Source organism: Myodes glareolus, chromosome 5, assembly GCF_982192425.1.
Source record: "Myodes glareolus chromosome 5, mMyoGla1.1, whole genome shotgun sequence".
Taxonomy (NCBI): domain Eukaryota; kingdom Metazoa; phylum Chordata; class Mammalia; order Rodentia; family Cricetidae; genus Myodes; species Myodes glareolus.
The window spans coordinates 67872875-67890897 of NC_142030.1; the positions used below are offsets into that span (position 1 = coordinate 67872875).

General features: G+C 42.5%; 1 protein-coding gene across 3 annotated transcripts in view; it reads left to right on the plus strand.

Moving 5' to 3' along the window:
- The window catches only part of Axdnd1 (axonemal dynein light chain domain containing 1), a 78094-nt gene that overhangs the window by 1913 nt on the left and 58158 nt on the right, over positions 1–18023 (plus strand). For all 3 annotated transcript variants that reach the window (XM_048421553.3, XM_048421555.3, XM_048421551.3), the window contains exons 3-9: positions 339–442; positions 7042–7162; positions 9382–9464; positions 12296–12352; positions 12949–13051; positions 14117–14238; positions 17666–17806. In XM_048421553.3, the coding sequence (XP_048277510.3) occupies positions 339–442; positions 7042–7162; positions 9382–9464; positions 12296–12352; positions 12949–13051; positions 14117–14238; positions 17666–17806 (731 nt within the window). The remainder of the gene's footprint in view (positions 1–338; positions 443–7041; positions 7163–9381; positions 9465–12295; positions 12353–12948; positions 13052–14116; positions 14239–17665; positions 17807–18023) is intronic.

The following is an 18023-nucleotide window of genomic DNA, read 5'->3' on the forward strand; positions in this document are numbered from 1 at the left end:
TATCATGAGTTCCAGATGAGAGTGGACTACACAAATGAGATCCTGTCTCAAGAAACAAAACTAAAAGAACAAAATCAGAAACAACCAAAGTAAAAAAGCTTCAGAGCTTTTGAGCAAATGTTTCCATTGCTTGATTATTTCTCTTAATCTATTTTACGTAAATTTACCAAACATATTATTGATGCTCTCTTAATATTCTAATTTGTCTTTCAACATGTTCTTGAATCAGAGTTCCACTCCTCAGTAAAGCATCCAAATGCCCTTGATGGAGATTTAAATTGGTAACTTTTCTTTGACTAGAGTGCCCTCTGCTGGACATTTGTGTTTCTCCCCCACAGGGTGCTCTTCCGCGTATTGTAGACCGTGTCTGGCAGCACCCTGTTCGAAGGAATAAATTAAAATACCTGATTGATCATCCTGTTTCCCTAACCGGAGCTGGAAGGTAAAGAAGGAAGAGAGTAGGATATATGCAGATAGATAGAATTATTTTCTCATTTTAAATGACAGTCTGGGGAGGGGGCAGAATGGCAACACTAGAATTACGGATTGTGAAACTGCAGTATCATTGATAAGTGATAATTCTGAAAGTATGATTATTATCAGTACGGTAGCTATGAATTCCGGCCATACATTTTGTTTTGCTGAGTTTTTAAACATTATTTATTTATTGTATGTAAGTGTGTATATATGCCACGTGCCATGTGTAAGATCAGAGGACAGCTTGTAGGAATCAGTTCTCTCCTTCCACATCTGGGTCCTGCAGGTTAAACTCAGGCCATCAGTTTTGGTATCTAGCTACTTTATCCACTGAAACTTCTTCCAGGTCTGGTTTTTTCTTTTTCTTTTCTTTCTTTTCTTTTCTTTTCTTTCTTTTTTTTTTTTTTGGCTTGCATTTGTGTACTTCTTCCTGCATTCACACTTAGCATCGAGTTGTGGTTTGAGATGCTCTGATCGCCATCCTCTTGTGTCTGCTTCTCCATACCCCTAAATGCACCTAAAATTGAGCAACTCTATCCATCCCTTTTCACCCATGAGAAAAGTAATTTCAATAGATCAAACATTCTACACACTTAAGTGCAGATACTGCTGTATGATCACGGCATGTAAGCAAGGCATGCAGAGAGATTTTGATAAATGGAAAATACTTTCAAATGAATAAGGCACCATCTTCATGGAACACAATTTGACAGAGTATTTCTGGGAATGATATAAAACAATAAATACTAGTCATATCTGAATGTGGTGGTAAATTGACACAAGGACTTTTAATATCAAATGGTTTCTGAGGGGAAGTTCTTAAACTGTGGCCATCAAGTAGCAGCACCCCATCCTCACTGTAACCCCAGAACTTGTGAATAGACCTCAGCAGCAGGAAACTTTTCAGAGGAAGGTTAGAGACAGAAAAATCACACCAGATTGTGAGCCCAGCATAAACATGGACCCTGAAGTATAAAAGGAAGGGGACTGAGTGGGTCTGGAGATGGACCAGACAAGAGCAGCAGAACAGAAGGACACAAGCCAAGAGATGTACGGGCAACTCAACTGATGCCCGTCGGAGAAGCAGCCCAGTCCTATGATCTCCAGGAAAGAATCCTGTCAATAACTAGAAGAGGATTGTCTGAGGTCTCCCTTGCTGCGATAAAAATCCCTAACCAAAAGCAACTCCTAGAGGAAAGAATTCTTTCATCTTACAGCTCTTGGGTCACACTCTCACTGAGGGAAGGCAGGGCAGAAACCTGGAGACAGGAGCTGAAGTAGAAGCCATGGTTGAATACTGAAGGCTTGCTCCCTTGTTCAGTTTGCTTGGTTTTTCTTGTGTGTGCGTGTGTGTGTGTGTGTGTGTGTGTGTGTGTGTGTGTGTGTGTGTTGAGACAGGGTTTCTCTGGTTATCCCGGAACTCACTCTGTAGACCAGACCAGGCTGGTCTTGAACACACAGAGATCTGCCTGCCTCTGCCTTCCCTCAATCATCATTCAAGGAAAAGCCCTACTGGCAATCTGGTGGAGGAGTTTCCTCAGTTGATGTTTCTCTTCCCAGATAACGCTGGCTTGTGTCAGGTTAATAAAAGCCAACAATAGCCAGCACAGTCTTAGGCATGGCTGTCGCAGGCATCCGCACGATGACACCTTCATCAGCGTCTTAGTGCTGTGACCCTGCACTGAACCTCCACACATAGACAATGGTGTGCACAGCTGGTAGGGGCAACGAGTAATTTTTCCAGCAGTGCCAAGTATTCAGAGCACAGCAATAAAATGCAAATGACAAAGTGTTTAGTTCTAAGAATCTTCAATGCATAAAATAAGTCTTGGAATTTTAAGCAGGAAATGACTGAACACAGAAAATTGACTGCTATTGAAAATTGTTGAGATCAGCAAGATGGCTCAGCAGGTAAAAGCACTTGCCCTGCAGCCAGGTAACCTGAACCCATTCTCATGGGTTAAAGGAGACAAATGACTCCCCAAAATGGTCCTCCAACTGCCATGTGAGTGCTGTGCCTACACTTACACACCGACATCACACACCCATGTCACACACCCATGTCACATATACCTATGTCACACCCACCCACACTACACACACCTACATCCCATACCTCCACATCATACCCTCAGATCACACCCACACATCATACACCCATACCACACACACGTCACACCTCCACACAACACACGCGCATATCACAAACACCTACATCACACCCTCCACATTGTCCCGCGCTACCGTCTCGCCCGCAAGAACGACGCGGGACACTTAGGATTCTTCTGCAGTAAAGCTTTATGCGTCTTGAGAGGGAGAGCATAAGCTTACATGGCGGAGACCCAGAATGAGGGGAACCCAGCCCTTATAAAGGAAACAGTCCTCGCTTCTGACGTGTCACTCTTGGATTGGTCCGCTGCCCATTATCCCAGATGATGCCTCGGGAGTAGGCAGGGACGCATAGGTAGAGAGTTACCAAGCACGTGCGCTGGGATTAAAGGCGTGTGCTACATCACCTTGAACTCACAGAGATCTGCCTGTCTCTGCTTCCCAGGCATAGGGGCCAAAGGCGTGTACTACCACACCTTGAGGTCACAGAGGTCAATCTGCCTCTGCCACCCAGGCATCAGGACTAAAGGCGTATACCGCCACACCTTGGGGTTACAGAGGTCAATCTCTACCTTTGTTCCTAAAAGCAATGGAGAATATGGTTCGGCCCTCCACACCACATCACACACACACCCATACCACATATCCCACATCATACACCCACATCACCTCATACACCTATATCACAATATCCACATCACAAATCACCATCACAACACTCCCACATTACACACACCCATGTCACACCCACATCACCTCACACAACTATATCACAATATCCACAAGTCCCCATCACATACCCATCACACACACTCCCATATCACACACACCCATGTCACACCCACAACCACCTCACACACCTATGTCACACATATCCATATCACACATCCCCATCACACACAGTCCCACATCACATGCCCCCACCTCACAACCTTCCACATCACTCCCCACATCACACACACCCAAGTCACACAGAGCCATATTACACAAACCCACATCACATACACCCACATACCCACCAATGATAAAGACATAAAATATTTTTTGAGATATGGTCTTATTATATAGATCTGGTTAACCTGGAACTTGGTATGTACACCAGGCTGGCCTTGAATTCAGATCTGCCTGCTCTGCCTCCCAAGTGCTGGGATTAAAGGTGTGCCCACCACATCTAAGTAAGAATTGTGCATAATTGTATGACTATATAAAAAGGTAAGGAGGACATGAAGCCAGGCACTTATATGAATATAGTGCCCACTGCTCCTTGACATGAATATGTCATTCATGTGACCAGCTTCACAGAGATAATCATACATACTTCCTGCTACCAAAGGAAAACCTTTTTTTTTGTTAAATTAAGTTTCAATATGACACTTCCTCCCTCCCCCTCCTCTCTGTGTGTGTGTGTGTGTGTGTGTGTGTGTGTGTGACAGGGTCTCACTCTGTAGGTTTGGCTGGTCTAGAACTATGTAGCCCGGGCAGGCCTCAAGCAAAGATCCACCTGTCTGTTCCCTGAGAGCTGAGAGTAAAACGTGTGCTACCATACAGGCTCATTAGGATGTTGTCATATGTTTGTGCCATTAGATTTTGTTCTAATTCATTCCCCTCTATAGTGCCCTCCTTCATGCTTTGGGTGTTTTTCTGTCAAATACATTTTTTTAAATGTGTGCAGTAATATTTGCTATTTTTTCTGTTATGACCCCTGCACATGACATATTTTCAATATGCAATGCAAATGACCAAGGTCACTACTGTGACTTCATTTGCTTATTCTTTAATTATTTCACTTACTTATTTATTGCATGTGTGTGCTCAGACCACAGTCTGCATGTGAGGAGCAGAGGACAACTTTCCTGCATCAGATTTCCCCTTGTGCTGTGAATTCTGGCGCTCAAACTCAGCTTGTTTAGTAATTGCTCTTACCACTGAGTAATTTTGCTTTCCCTAGCTGATTTTATAAAATATTTATTTATTATGTATACAATATTCTGTTTGTGTGTATGCCTGAAGGCCAGAAGAGGGCACCAGACCTCATTATAGATGGTTGTAAGCCACCATGTGGTTGCTGGGAATTGAACTCAAGACCTTTGGAAGAGCAGACAATACTCTTAACCTCTAAGCCATCTCTCCAGCCCCATCCCTAGCTGATTTTTAAATTGTACTTTATTATACTTTACTAGTATTGTATTGTGTGTTGATGTGAGTGTGTCCGTGTGTGTGAAAGCTCACTTGTGGTTAAAGGACAGTTTTTTTCCCAGTTGATTCTCCTCTTCTACCTGTATTTGGGTTCCACCACTGATCAAATTCATGACTTCAGGCTTGTGTGGCAAGTGTCTTTACCTGCAGAACCATCTTGCTGGCCCCCAGAATCTTTTTTTTTTGAGAGACCTTCTAAGAGAGGAGCAAGGCACCTACTTGGAGGAAAGTAAGAGTACTAGCACTTTGATGAAGAGGGAATAAAGAGATACCTGGTCAGCATCTTCTGTAGCAGCAGCAATATGGAGGAGAGAGAATGGACAGCCTGCACAAATCAGGCCAAAGTCTACTTTAAAGTTGATGGCAGGATGGAGACATGAAAATATTCATTAAGTAATGATGCCTTAGGGAGCTGAGTCTGAGAGAAGTGCACAGGACATACCCTAGAGACATGGGGGGCCACATCAAATAAGAAGTTGGAGTAGAGATGTACTGTTGGCAAAAAGTAAGAGGACTGCCCGCTCTAAGGGCATGAGGGAGGCTGCAGAATTATCGGTGTTAGCAGCAGATTGGATATTGAGGGCAAAGGATGGGAAGGGATTGAGTACTGATGCGATTTTGATGGCAGCCTCAGCACATAGAGGAAGGTGAAGCAGACTGCAGGTTTGATGGCTTCGAAGGACACATTCTGTGGAACATCTCTAGAGGAGCAGGGGGGCTCAGAACCCGGGTGTCGCAAACACAAGGAGTAGTCATGCCAGTGGGAAAAACTGCTAAGAGATTAACTTAATAAAGGGAAGTCCGCACTAGATTTCTGGGTCATGGTTTCAGAAGGGAGGGGACATCTCTTCTGCGAGGTAATATCAGGAAGTCTGATATTTAACAGAAAGACAGAGATGATAGTTTCTAGCTAGATAAATCATGAGGACATAATAGCAATGCATGGTCAAGGAAGAAGTTTTAGGGGGGAAAAGACTTGTCTTCGTCAGCTTGGCACAAGCTAGAGGCCCCTGGGAAGATGGACTATCAGATTGGCCAATGGGTGAGTGATCCTCGCACTAGAAGCCTTGCCATCCCTGGGCAGGTGGTGCTAGGTTGTAATCGAAGGCAGGCTAAGAGAGCCATGTCACAGAGCCGGTCAGCACAGCTCCTCCCTGGTTCCTGTGATCCAGAACCTGTAAGCCAGACAAGCCTTTTCCTACCCCAGGTTGGTTTTGGTCAGTATTTATCTCAGTGACACAAAGCAAACCAGGCCAGGGAGTGTCTTAGTGGGGCAGTGGAAGTTCCCTACACAAGTTATCGCTGGTGGGATGAGATTGGGGGCTGTGGACCAAGATGGAGTCCTGCACACACGTGGCAGGAATAACCACGTGAAAAAGAACTGGTTCATCCAAGGTTGGAGGGGAGGAAAGAGTTGATGATGGGAATGAGAAGTTTGGTGAAGAGGAAGGATGTGGGCAGACTCTTCTTACATGGGGTGGGACATGCTGGTCCAGGTGTCAGCAGATTCATCCTTCAACCTTGGACGCTGGCCATGGAGGGGCCTCCATTCAATAAGCTGGATGCTCTAAACCTAAGGTCACCAACCAGGTGAGCGAACCCCACCTCCCGAAGTTGTGGACACTGTGGGAGTGTCCTACCCAAGCCAGGGCCTTTCTGCCTGCCTTGGTTGCTTCCTCTCCTCTGCTCCTGAGGCCATGGCCGCTGCCATTGTGATTTAAGCTGTTCTGCCCAGAGAGTCCTGGCCAAATACTGTCCTATCTTAATTAGACAACCTTTATTGGAAGCTTATGGGTTTTCAGAGGAATCTGGACCAGGCTGTGGGTTCTGATATCTGTGATCTCTGAAGTGTCCATGACAGTGACGCTGAAATCGGCTTCTGGGAAAGGTGAAGAGCCGGTCTTGTGCAGAGACTGGGCTGCAGTTTCAGTTTCTCCGGTGGCGCAGGGGGTGGCCGTCACTGAAATTGGGAGAACTATTTGCTTGGTAAATTGCTCTCATCATCCTAAAGTAACGGATGGACTCGTCTTCTGACACAGAGCTGTGTGAGGATCACAGGGATGCATTCAATGGAAATCACACTTCTTTTCCCTATGTTTTAAAAAATTCTAAATAATAAAGTTTAGGTAAGCAGGGGATGAAAGGTACTGAGAGCAGTTTTGCTGACCAAAGTTCCTATTTTACCCACAAGTAGAAAGTGTGTGGCTATATACACCCTTAGAAAAAGCTATTTCTAAAACGTATTTTCTTACTTTCAAGGGATATCTCTTTTCTGTATGATGTTAAATATGTAAAAGGCGAGGCCAAGGAGAAGAAACTTTGTCCCCCAGGTTTAAGCAAGTCACTGCAGCCACAGGACAGTGCCATGGTGCCTCACGGCGTGAGTACTGGAGGGAGGGTCTCCTCTCTCGGCTTGTTCATTTCTTCTCTAAAGCAGCCTCAGGTATAACAACAGCCTTCGGTACTCCATCGGCACCCCAGTACACTCAGTTATTTCTTTAAAACTGCGTTTACTGGGAAAAGAGCAAAGTCATTCTAAGCCATTTCCCAAGCCACAGCTACTGTTCTAATGATTAAGTATTCTGTTATTTTAGAAATACAAAATCAGGGAAGAGTAGTTTCTCCGCTGGAAAGTTCACACCTAGAGTTGTAGATGATGGGTGACCTCTTCCTCCTCCTGTTCCCCTCCTCCTCCCATTCTGCTCCTCCTTTCTTCTTTCTTCTCTTTCTCCTCCTCCATGTTCTTTTCTTTTGAGATAGGGTCCCACGATGTAGCCCTGGCTATGTAAATCAGGCTAGTCTCCAATTCTGCCTCTCCAGTGCTAAGGGCATCCCTCATGTTCTTCCCGTGTGGGTCAGGCCACTTCTTAATCTTCCTATCCCTTTCATCGCCCCCTGGCCATAATGTTACATTTCCTGGCACTCTTCTCTTCAAGCTGTGCATTCTGCATCTCTTTCTGCCTCACTTGATCTTTTTCATCATTGACCTTCATGAGAATAATTACTAATAACCTCATGACAGAGTCGATCAGGCTGTCTTGAAATCTCCTCCATCAAAGAATTAGTCCATTACTTTTAAATTTAACCTCTTAGAACAAGAACAGAAAGCAGGTACAGTCTTTGCCAAAATAGCACAAGAGTTCTCATGGTATCACAGTTGCTGATATTGTTCCCCTCTGATGCCTTTTGATCTAATCCTCCACGGTCCTCATAAGTATTCTGTTATTTTAGAAATATTATTTTATTTTAGAAATATTAGTGTTAAATAATTATTAAATTTAGAATAAGTATTAAATTTAAAAATATTAGTATTGTGGTCTTCCAAGACCTCCTGAGATGGCCCATTAAATTCCACTTACAATGTTCAACTGGTTTGCTAATCTGATGTCCCAAAGTCTCTTACATTCCTCCAAAACAACATGGTCAAATTTTATAGTAATAGTCCACTTCCTGGTTCTAGCTTCTGTCTTAGTAACTTTTTATTGCTGTGACAAAATGCCATAGCCAAGGCAACTTATTAAAGAAAGTGTTCACTGGGCTTATGGTTTCAGAGGGTTAGAGTCCCTGATGGTCGAGCAGAGGCATGGTAGCAGGAGCAGCTGAGAGCTCACATCCTGATTCAAGAGCAGGAGGCAGAGAGAGGCCACATTGGCACAAGTCTTTTGAAACCTCAAAGCTGACCCCAGTGATATTCTTCCTCCAATTAAGGCCATACTTCCTAATCCTTCCCAGTCAGTTCCACCAACTGGGAATGCCCGAGACATGTAAGGGATATCTCATTCAAACCACCACAGCAAGAAAAAAATTGCTAAAGGATTATGAATATAGTTGGCCCTCTATAATTGAAGGTTATCCATTCACCTATGCCACCAACCACAAGTACAAAATGCTTAGAAAGCATTGTATCTGCACTAAAAAAGTACAGATGTTTTCTTGTCATTATTCCATAAAAAATTAGCATGGCAACAATTTACTTGTATTAGATATTACAGTAACCCAGAGTCAACACAGCATAAATAAATGTATGTAGTTTCTATGTAAACACCAAATTGTTTTATGTAATGGACTTGAATATCTAGATCAGTGGTTCTCTACATCTGGGTTGCAATCCTTTTGGCAAATCTCTATCTCCAAAAATATTATGATTTATAACACTAGCAAAATGGCAGATATGAAATAACAAAATAATTTCATGCTTGGGTCATCATGACATAAGGAACTGTATTAAAAGGTTGCAGTATTAGGAAAGTCAAGAATCACTAATCTAGATTTTGGTATCTTGAAGGATTCTAAAATTAGTCCTTCTCAAATACCAAGTAATGAGGCTGGATTATGGTAGCTCACACCTCTAATCCCAGCACTTGGAAGGTAGAGGCAGTCAGATCCCTGTGAGTTTGAGGCTAGCCTGGTCTACAGAATGAGTTCCAGGATAGTCAGAACTGTTTCACAGAGAAACCCTGTCTCAAACCCTCCACCCCCCCAAACCTTGAGTAATGATTATACCAAAAGAAAAATCTGTCCTCACATTCATGCTTAATTTTACAATATATGTCCAGCTTTTTCTTATATTAATATAGTCATCCTTTTCTTTATAAGCAGAAGACATTAGCAGACACTCTGATCCCTGAAGAATTTCATATCGTGTCAAATACAGGAGTTTCGGGTTTGGAGTGTTATGACGAGTGAGTACCGCGATGCTTTGTTGTATCTGACTTGCACTGTCCTCTCCTTTCCACACTTCGAGGAACCTGAGAAGAGCGCACTTATTTTCCTAGTGTGGTGAGGAAACATTTGGGCGAGCTGCCTTGGCAGAGTGTAAGAATGATTAAAACAGGGGGCTGGAGAGATGGCTCAGAGGTTAAGAGCATTGCCTGCTCTTCCAAAGGTCCTGAGTTCAATTCCCAGCAACCACATGTGGCTCACAAACATCTGTAATGGGGTCTGGTGCCCTCTTCTGGCCTGCAGGCACACACACAGACAGAATATTGTATACATAATAAATAAATAAATATTTAAAAAAAATAAAAAACAAAAACAAAAAAAAGAATGATTAAAACAAAAACAAACAAAAACCTAGAGATGGCTCAAAGAGTTTTGGCCCCTCCCTCCCTCCTTCCTTTCCCTGTCCCTCCCCCTTCTTCCCTTCTATCCTTCCTTCCTTCTGCTTTTTTTGTTTTTCTCCCTTTCTTTTTCTATCTCCTCCTCCTCTTCTTCCTGCTTCCATTTGCTTTTAGAGCAGAGAAAACATAGATTTGTTAAGGTAAAACAAGAAAGAACTCCTGATAGTTAGGGGGACTCCAAGGGAGGGATACAAGAATTTTGGGTTTTCATGCCATTTAATTTTTAATATTTTAAAAAGTACAACTTTAGGAACTGGAGAGATGGCTTAGCAGTTAAGAGCACTAACTACTCTTCCAAATAATCTGTGTTCCAACATGGCAGCTCACAACTGTCTGAAGCTCCAAGATCTGACACCCTCACACAGACATACATGCAGGCAAGACACCAATGCACATAAAATAAAAATAAATAAATTATTTTTGAAAATATGTAAAAAATGTGAAATTTTAGAACTGGAGAAATGGCTCGCCACTCAATATCATTTGCTGCTCTTGCAGAAAACTCAGGTTTGAGCGTCACATAAGCAGCTCACAACTTCCTGTAACTCCAGTTCTAGGGCATGTGATGTCCTCTCTGGCCTCTAAAGGCATCTGCAAGCATGTGTTGCATATACATACACTTGGATGTACACACATACACATAAAAATTAAATCTTTAGGGGCTGGAGAGATAGCTCAGCGGTTAAGAGCACTGGCAGTTCTTCCGGAGGACCTGGGTTCAGCTTACAACTCTACCTCCAGGGGATCTAACACCTTCACAAAATACCAATGCACATAAATAAAAATAAATAAATCATTAAAAAAAATTAAATCTTTAACAAAATGGAACTTGGAGTTGTGTGTAGTAGTGCATATCTGTAATCCCAGCCCTTGGTAACTGATGTAGGCGGATTGCAAATTCAAGGCCAGCTTGGGCTATATAGAAAGATCCTGTCTCAAAACTCAAAACCAACCAAACAGATAAAGCAGAACTTTCTTTCAAATTATTCTTCTTCCCCCCACTCCCCTGGAGACAGGATTTCTCTGTGTAGCAGAACTTTCTTCCAAATTCTTCTTCTCCTTCTCCTCTTTCTCCTCCTTCTTCTTTTTCAGAGACAGGGTTTCTCTGTAGTCCTACCTAGCTGTCCTGAAACTCACTTTGTAGACCAGGCTGACCTCGAACTCAAAGATCCTTCTGCCTCTGCCTCTGCCTTCCAAGTGCTGGGATTAAAGGTGTGCACCACCACCACCGCTGGTCTTCCAAATTCTTAGCTGTGGAAGGGGTTGGAACAGTAACTGCACAGACAGTGGAAGGTCTTCCTCTGTGCCCATCTCTAGGGCGTGGCTCCAGACTGCACATGAGTCATTGCATCATTTGCTGATTCCTATGTATACATGTGAAAATGAGTCTTGTTTTAATTTCTAAAATAATAGTTCACTATTGCAAAGTTGTTGTTGTTTTTTTTTTCTTTCTCCTTTTTTGGTACTGGAGTTGAACCTAGGACTTTGTTCCTGTGAGCAAGGGATCTACCATTGAGCTACATCCCAAGCCCACCTGGCCATCTTTGAAAATGACAAAAGGCACTTTTGTTGTTGTAACAGTTGATTTATGTGTGTGCACAGGAGGTGACACAGAGAATAGCTCTTGGCAGTCAATTCTCCCCTTCCACCACGTGGGTCCCAGGCACCAAACTCAGATGGTTGGGCTTGGTGGCACGTGCCTTTACCTGTTGAGCCATCTCAAAGGCCTTAAAAAATTTCATGTGGTTCAGGTAGGTCTCGAACTCTCTGTGAGATGAATTTACCCTATCCTCCTGCCTCTGCCTCCCAAGTGTTGGGATTACTAGCATGTCTTTTTTTTCTTTTTTCTTTTTTTTTAATGAATCAAGGAAATTTTTGTATTTTGATATATCAGGAAATGGAATTGAATATTCTTTGCTAGCAATGTTCTACATATGACCAGTGTCATTATATCTCTGTGTAGATTTTTATGGATAATCTCATATACACACGAGGGACCTTTTTAAAATCACATCCAAGCTTTTAAATTCCATTCAGGTCTTTGGTTTGTCCTGTTGTAATTTCTTCCATCTCCATTCCTCGGACAACTTCCCAACAATTTCTCCAGAGAACATGGGTTTAGTGGACAATGGCCCTTAACAACCAAGGTGCCGGGTTGGTGGTGTGCTAACTGGTGAACAGGCCAGAGATACTGCCCGTCCTCCTCCCCTCCCCTCCCCTTCTCTCTTCTCCTCCCCTTTCCTTCCCCACTCCCCTCTTCTTTTCTTCCCCTCTCCCCTCCCCTCTCCCCCGCCCCTCTCCCCCTCTCTCTGTCCCAGGACCTGTGCCACCACTGACATATACTCTTCAGCCCAGAATGTTTTCTTGAAGTAGTGTTTTCTCATCTCTTGCAGCAAATACACCACCCTCCTAACAGACAGTGAGAACAGGCTGCTGCTCTTCCCGTCCATGTGAGTACAGAGGGCTTTCTAAAGTGTCTCTCAGAAAGAGTAATCACATGCATGTCTCCCTTTCCTTGGTATTTTCTTAGACAAAAACATTCAAGTAATAGAGAGATCCAAGGTAATAATTGCCTATAAGAACATAATTCAGTTAGTTGTATTGCTGTGGCCAATTGCATATTCAGATAGTATGCACAGCATGGTACTCAAGCACTATAATGTGTTCTTATGTTCTGTATGTACATCAAGCATTAGCATCTCTCTGCTGCTTTTCCTTCGTCTCTCTTGCACTTGAACTACCCAGTGTTGAAGCCTAGTGTTTATGGCCCCTCCTTTTTTCTGTGTCTCTGTCACATGTAGTAACATATGGTTATATAGCACCTTTGGGGGGGTTAGAATTATTTTTCTTTTAAGAAAAAAATTACACTATTTTCATTGCTTTAAATCATGTTACTGGTAAATAACCAAATAAGTTTATCTGGGCTTACTCCTTTAAATTGCCCTTAGTATTCAGTATCATATATATTTCCTGAGACATTTTTGTTTTCATCCGAGGATGGCCTGATGAGATGATGCTTCTCTAAGTGAGTCCCTTTGCTATTTAGGAAACCCAATAAAAGAGTAGAAGTCATCCAGCTGGGTGATGTGATGGACACCATGCTGGAGCGGGCTGGAGTAGAAAGTGAGGAGAATGCAGGGCCAACCAAGGTAACTGCCGGTCATGATAGCCCTGTGGTTACGAGTGTGTGCTTGGGAGGCAGAGTGCTTGGTTTGGAATCTGATTCTCCATTTATTGGTGGGTGGCCCTGGGTAAATCATCTCATGTGCTTGAACCTCAATTTCCTATTCTATTGATTAGAAGTAATGATAGTACCTGTCTCATGGGGTTGATTGTGAGTGAGATGGAATGACATGTTTAAGTGCTTCGAAAGGGCCTGGCTTAGAGCAAACACCACACCACCAACTGTTAGTATATGTTGTCTAGTTGTGGGGATGTGTTCTGAGAGAGGCATCATTAGGTGGTGTCGCTGTGCAAACATGTTTGTATGAATTTACATAAATCTAGACACACAAGCCTAGCAGGGATAGATGCTATACCCTATATAGCAGTGTGGAACAATGGTAAGGATCCTTGTATCAAGACAGAGAAGGTCAATAAAAATATCAGGTCATGGGGATTTTTCAGTTCTGTCCTAACCTTACAGAACCTTAGTTATGACCTGGCCTGTTGTTGGCTGAAGTATTGTTATTTGGCATGTAACTATATTTCTCAAGGCTCCATGGATTATTATACTTGTTTTTATTTTATTTTATTTTTCCTTGTTTTAAAAGATTTATTTATTTATTATGTATACAGTATTTTGTCTGCATGTATGCCTGCAGGCCAGAAGAGGGCACCAGATCTTATTACTGATGGTTGTGAGCCACCATGTGGTTGCTAGGAATTGAACTCAGGACCTCTGGAAGAGCAGGCAATGCTCTTAACCACTGAGCCATCTCTCTAGCCTCCAGCCCCCTATTTTATTTTATTTTATTTTATTTTTGAGACAGGGTTTCTCTGTAACCTTGGAGCCTGTCCTAGATCTAGCTCTTATAGACCAGGCTGGTCTCCAACTCCCAGAGATCCACCTGCCTCTACCTCTTGAGTGCTGGGATTAAAGGCGTGCACCACCACCACCCAGCTCTTAGTTTAATATATGGAGGACGATGTGATAGTTCTTATACAGTGTGTAGCGACAGATTAGCACTGATTATCTGATTTACCTCCGGCAGATGCACCAACTCCTACATGTGTTGAAAAAGGAACAGATCATTTACAACACAGTATTTCATGAACTAATTCGACAAGTCAGCGTGGATTGTATAGATAGAGGAGAGCTACTGTCCAGAATCAGGTTAGAAATGTTAACAGAATGTTTCAGGTTCCTCATTTCAAAAATCTGAATTATAAATATTAGTGCATATTAATTATACAGGTTGATAGGAGCCACTGTACTACTGCCATAATGCATCTTTTTGAATGTGTTGAGGTGTGCTTGCATCTGCTTTTGAGAAAGCTACAAAAATATCTCTACGAACTAACAGTAAAATCTTCATCTTGGCTAGGATCCAAAAGTCCAAGCTTTTGTTTTCTCACTATCCATTCCTAAACCAGTGGTATTTGTTGAGTGCTTATTCTGTGTCAAGTATTGAGATGCTTGCTAGGACAGGGGGAAGAGTAAATTGATTATTAATTATTGAAAGAGTCTTATGTAGCTTAGGCTGGCCACGAACTTGTTATATAGCCTTATAGGTATGAACCACCATGCCTGACTGTGGTGAGATTTAAATGAGAACGCAGGGCTGGTGAGTGAAGACAGGGCCAGTGGTAGAAGTGTTTGCCATGCATGCCTGATAACCTGAAATCCACAGCAGAAGGAGAGAGCCAACTCCAGAAAATTGCCCCTGACCTCCACATGTGCCATGTTGCCGGCGCACCTGTGAGTACACACAGCCCTATCTCAGAGTCATAGTGACCTGATTAAAATTGAAATAGAAATAGGTGCTCAGTATATGTGATCATCAATGGTAAAAAGGTGATAAATACTGTTGTTACTATAATTATCCTTCTTAGGACTTTGGTTCTGTCCAAAAAACTGAAAGAATACATTGACCAAACAATATATCTGTATTTCACTCTCTGTGGAACCAGGGAAAGTTGTAAGAGCTTCCTGAACATCTCTTTCTGTCTTTCTGCCTTTCTTTCTGCCTTTCTTTCTTTCTTTCTTTCTTTCTTTCTTTCTTTCTTTCTTTCTTTCTTTCTTTCTTTCTTCTTTCCTTCCTTCCTTCCTTCCTTCTTTCTCTCTCTCTCTCTCTCTCTCTTTATTTTTTAGTTCAGCATCTCACTATATAGCCCTAGCAGGCTGTGTATTTGCTATGTAGATCAGGCTGGCCTTGAACTCACAAAGATCTACCTTCTGGCGCCTTGGAGATACAGGGATTAAAGGCATGCACTGTCATACCCAGTCTATTAGTTTCTTTTTAAAAATTATCTTTTTACTATTTATTTATTTATTTATTTATTTATTGCATACCAATCCCAGTTACCCCTCCCTCCTTTCCTCCTGCTCCCCCCACCTTCCTCCCACCTCATCCTCCATCCGCTCCTCAGAGAAGGTAAGACCTCCCCCTGGGAAGTCAACTAAGTCTGTCCCATCACTCATTGAGAAAGGACCAAGACCCTTTCCACCCCTCCCCCCATGCTGGGCCTAGGCTGAGCACGGTATCTCTCCATAGAGAATGGGCTCCACCCAGTCAGCTCAGGCATTAGGGTTAGATCCTGGTTCTACTGTCAGGGGTCCCACACACTGCCCATGTCACACCATTGTCACCTGCATTCAGGAGGCCTAGTTCAGTCCTATGCAGGTTCCCCAAGTGTCAGTTCAGAGTCAGTGAACTCCTTACTAGCTTGGGTCAGCTGATTCTGTGGGTTTCCCCATCATGGTCTTGACCCCTTCATTCATATTATCGCTCCTCCCTCTCTTCCACTGTATTCTCGGAACTTGGCCCAGTGGTTAGTTGTGGATCTCTGCATCTGCTTCCATCTGTTTCTGGAAGACAGTTCTAGAGAGTTCTAGCTTCTCTGGGGGTTGCGGATTGTAGGCTGGTTATCCTTTGCTTTATGTCTGGTATCCACTTATAAGTGAGTGCATACTATATTTATCTTTCTGGGTCTGGGTTACCTCACTCAGGATGTTTTTTTTTTTTTTTGTTCTGCCCATTTGTCTACAAATTTCAAGATGCCATTTAATTTTATCTCTGAGTAAAGTCCATTGTGTAAATGTACCACATTTTCTTTATTCATTCTTCAGTTGAGAGGCATCTAGGTTGTTTCCAGGTTCTGGCTATTATGAATAATGCTGCTATGAACATAGTTGAGCACATGTCCTTGTGATGTGATTGTGTCTCTTTTAGGTATATACCTAAAAGTGGTGTTGCTGAGTCTTGAGGTAGATTGATTCCTAATTTTTTTGAGAAATCATCATACTGATTACCAAAGTGAGTGCACAAATTTGCACTTTCATCGACAATAGGGGAATGTTCCCCTTCCTCCATAGCTTCTCAAGCATAAGCTGTCACTGGTGTTTTTTGATCTTAGCCATTCTGATCGGTGTTAGATGGTATCTTGGAGTCATTTTGATTTGCATTTCTCTGATGACTAAGGATGTTGAGCATTTCCTTAAATGTCTTTTGGCCATTTGAGATTCTTCTGTTGAGATTTCTTTGTTTAGATCTGTACCCCATTTTTAAATTGGATTATTTGGTAGTTTGATGTCTAGTTTCTTGATTTCTTTATATAATTTGGAGATCAGCTCTCTGTCAGATGTAGGGTTGGTGAAGATCTTTTCCCATTCTGTAGGCTGTCATTTTGTCTTGTTGACTGTTGTCCTTTGCTTTACAGAAGCTTCTTAGTTTTAGAAGGTCCCATTTATTAATTGTTGCTCTCAGCGTCTGTGCTACTGGTATTATATTTAGGAAGTGGTCTCCTGTGCCAAGGGATACCCCTCATTCAAGGATACTCCACACTTTTCTCTTCTATGAGGTTCAGTAAAAATTATTATTATTTTGTGTTTGTGTATTGTGTGTATGAGGGCACAAGAGGCCCTTCCCTGCTGAGCCACACCTCCAGTATGGATTTCCTCTTCCTGCTGTCTGACCTGTCTGAGAAGGTAGAAGCACAATCATTAGAGCCTGGTTAGGATCAGGAAAGAAATAAATAGAATACTATGAAGAGTGTCAAATGGGAGAAACAACAGAACAGCAGCCCATGGGATCAAGCTCAGAATAAAGTCAAGGGTGATGAGATAAAAGAAGTACAGGACTAAGAGCAAAAGAAACAACTGTTTTGGGTGAAAGCATCTGAATAGTTTTTAAATAGTTGGTATCTTTTTACGTTTAGTCAGTTTGAGGAAAGTGTCAACTATGAATTCAAGTATATGAAAATCTCACTGTATTCAAGGCACTCTGGTTATTAATATATAGATTATGACATTGTTCCTCTCTCAAGAGTTTATAATTTAGAAGAACTAAAACAAATTCTATTTTTGTTTATATCGCAGATATTATTTATATTCCTAGCCATGTCTCCAGTTCTGTCTCATCATAGTTGGCTCACTGTGTGTCTGCTGTGGGACAGGAGCCTGGATGCCTTTTTTCTTTCTGTCCTTTTCCCACATGCAGTTCGTGTCTCCCTATTGGACATTTATTCTCCTAACAATACTTTCTTGCTTGCATTCCTCTTCCTGTCTCTCTTCTTTCCCTTTTCCTTTGTTTCTCTTGCAGAGAGAAATATGTGCAAATGCTTGACCAAATTGCTCGGCAGATGATTGATTTCTACAAAGACTTGGTAACTCAGCGGATGATGGACCAGCGCATCTTAGAAGAACTATATAACTTCAAGAATGTGATTGAGGAGTTGACCAGGTGAAAACTCTTTTTTTTTTGTTTTTTTTTTATGGTTTATTTAACGTTATTTGATGTGCATTGGTGTGAAGGTGTCAGATCCCCTGGAACTGGATCTCCAGACAGTTGTAAGCTGCTATGTGGGTGCTGGGAATTGAACCTGGGTCCTCTGGAAGAGCAGTCAGTGCTCTTAACCACTGAGCCATCTCTCCAGCCCCCAGGTGAAAACTCTTAATGC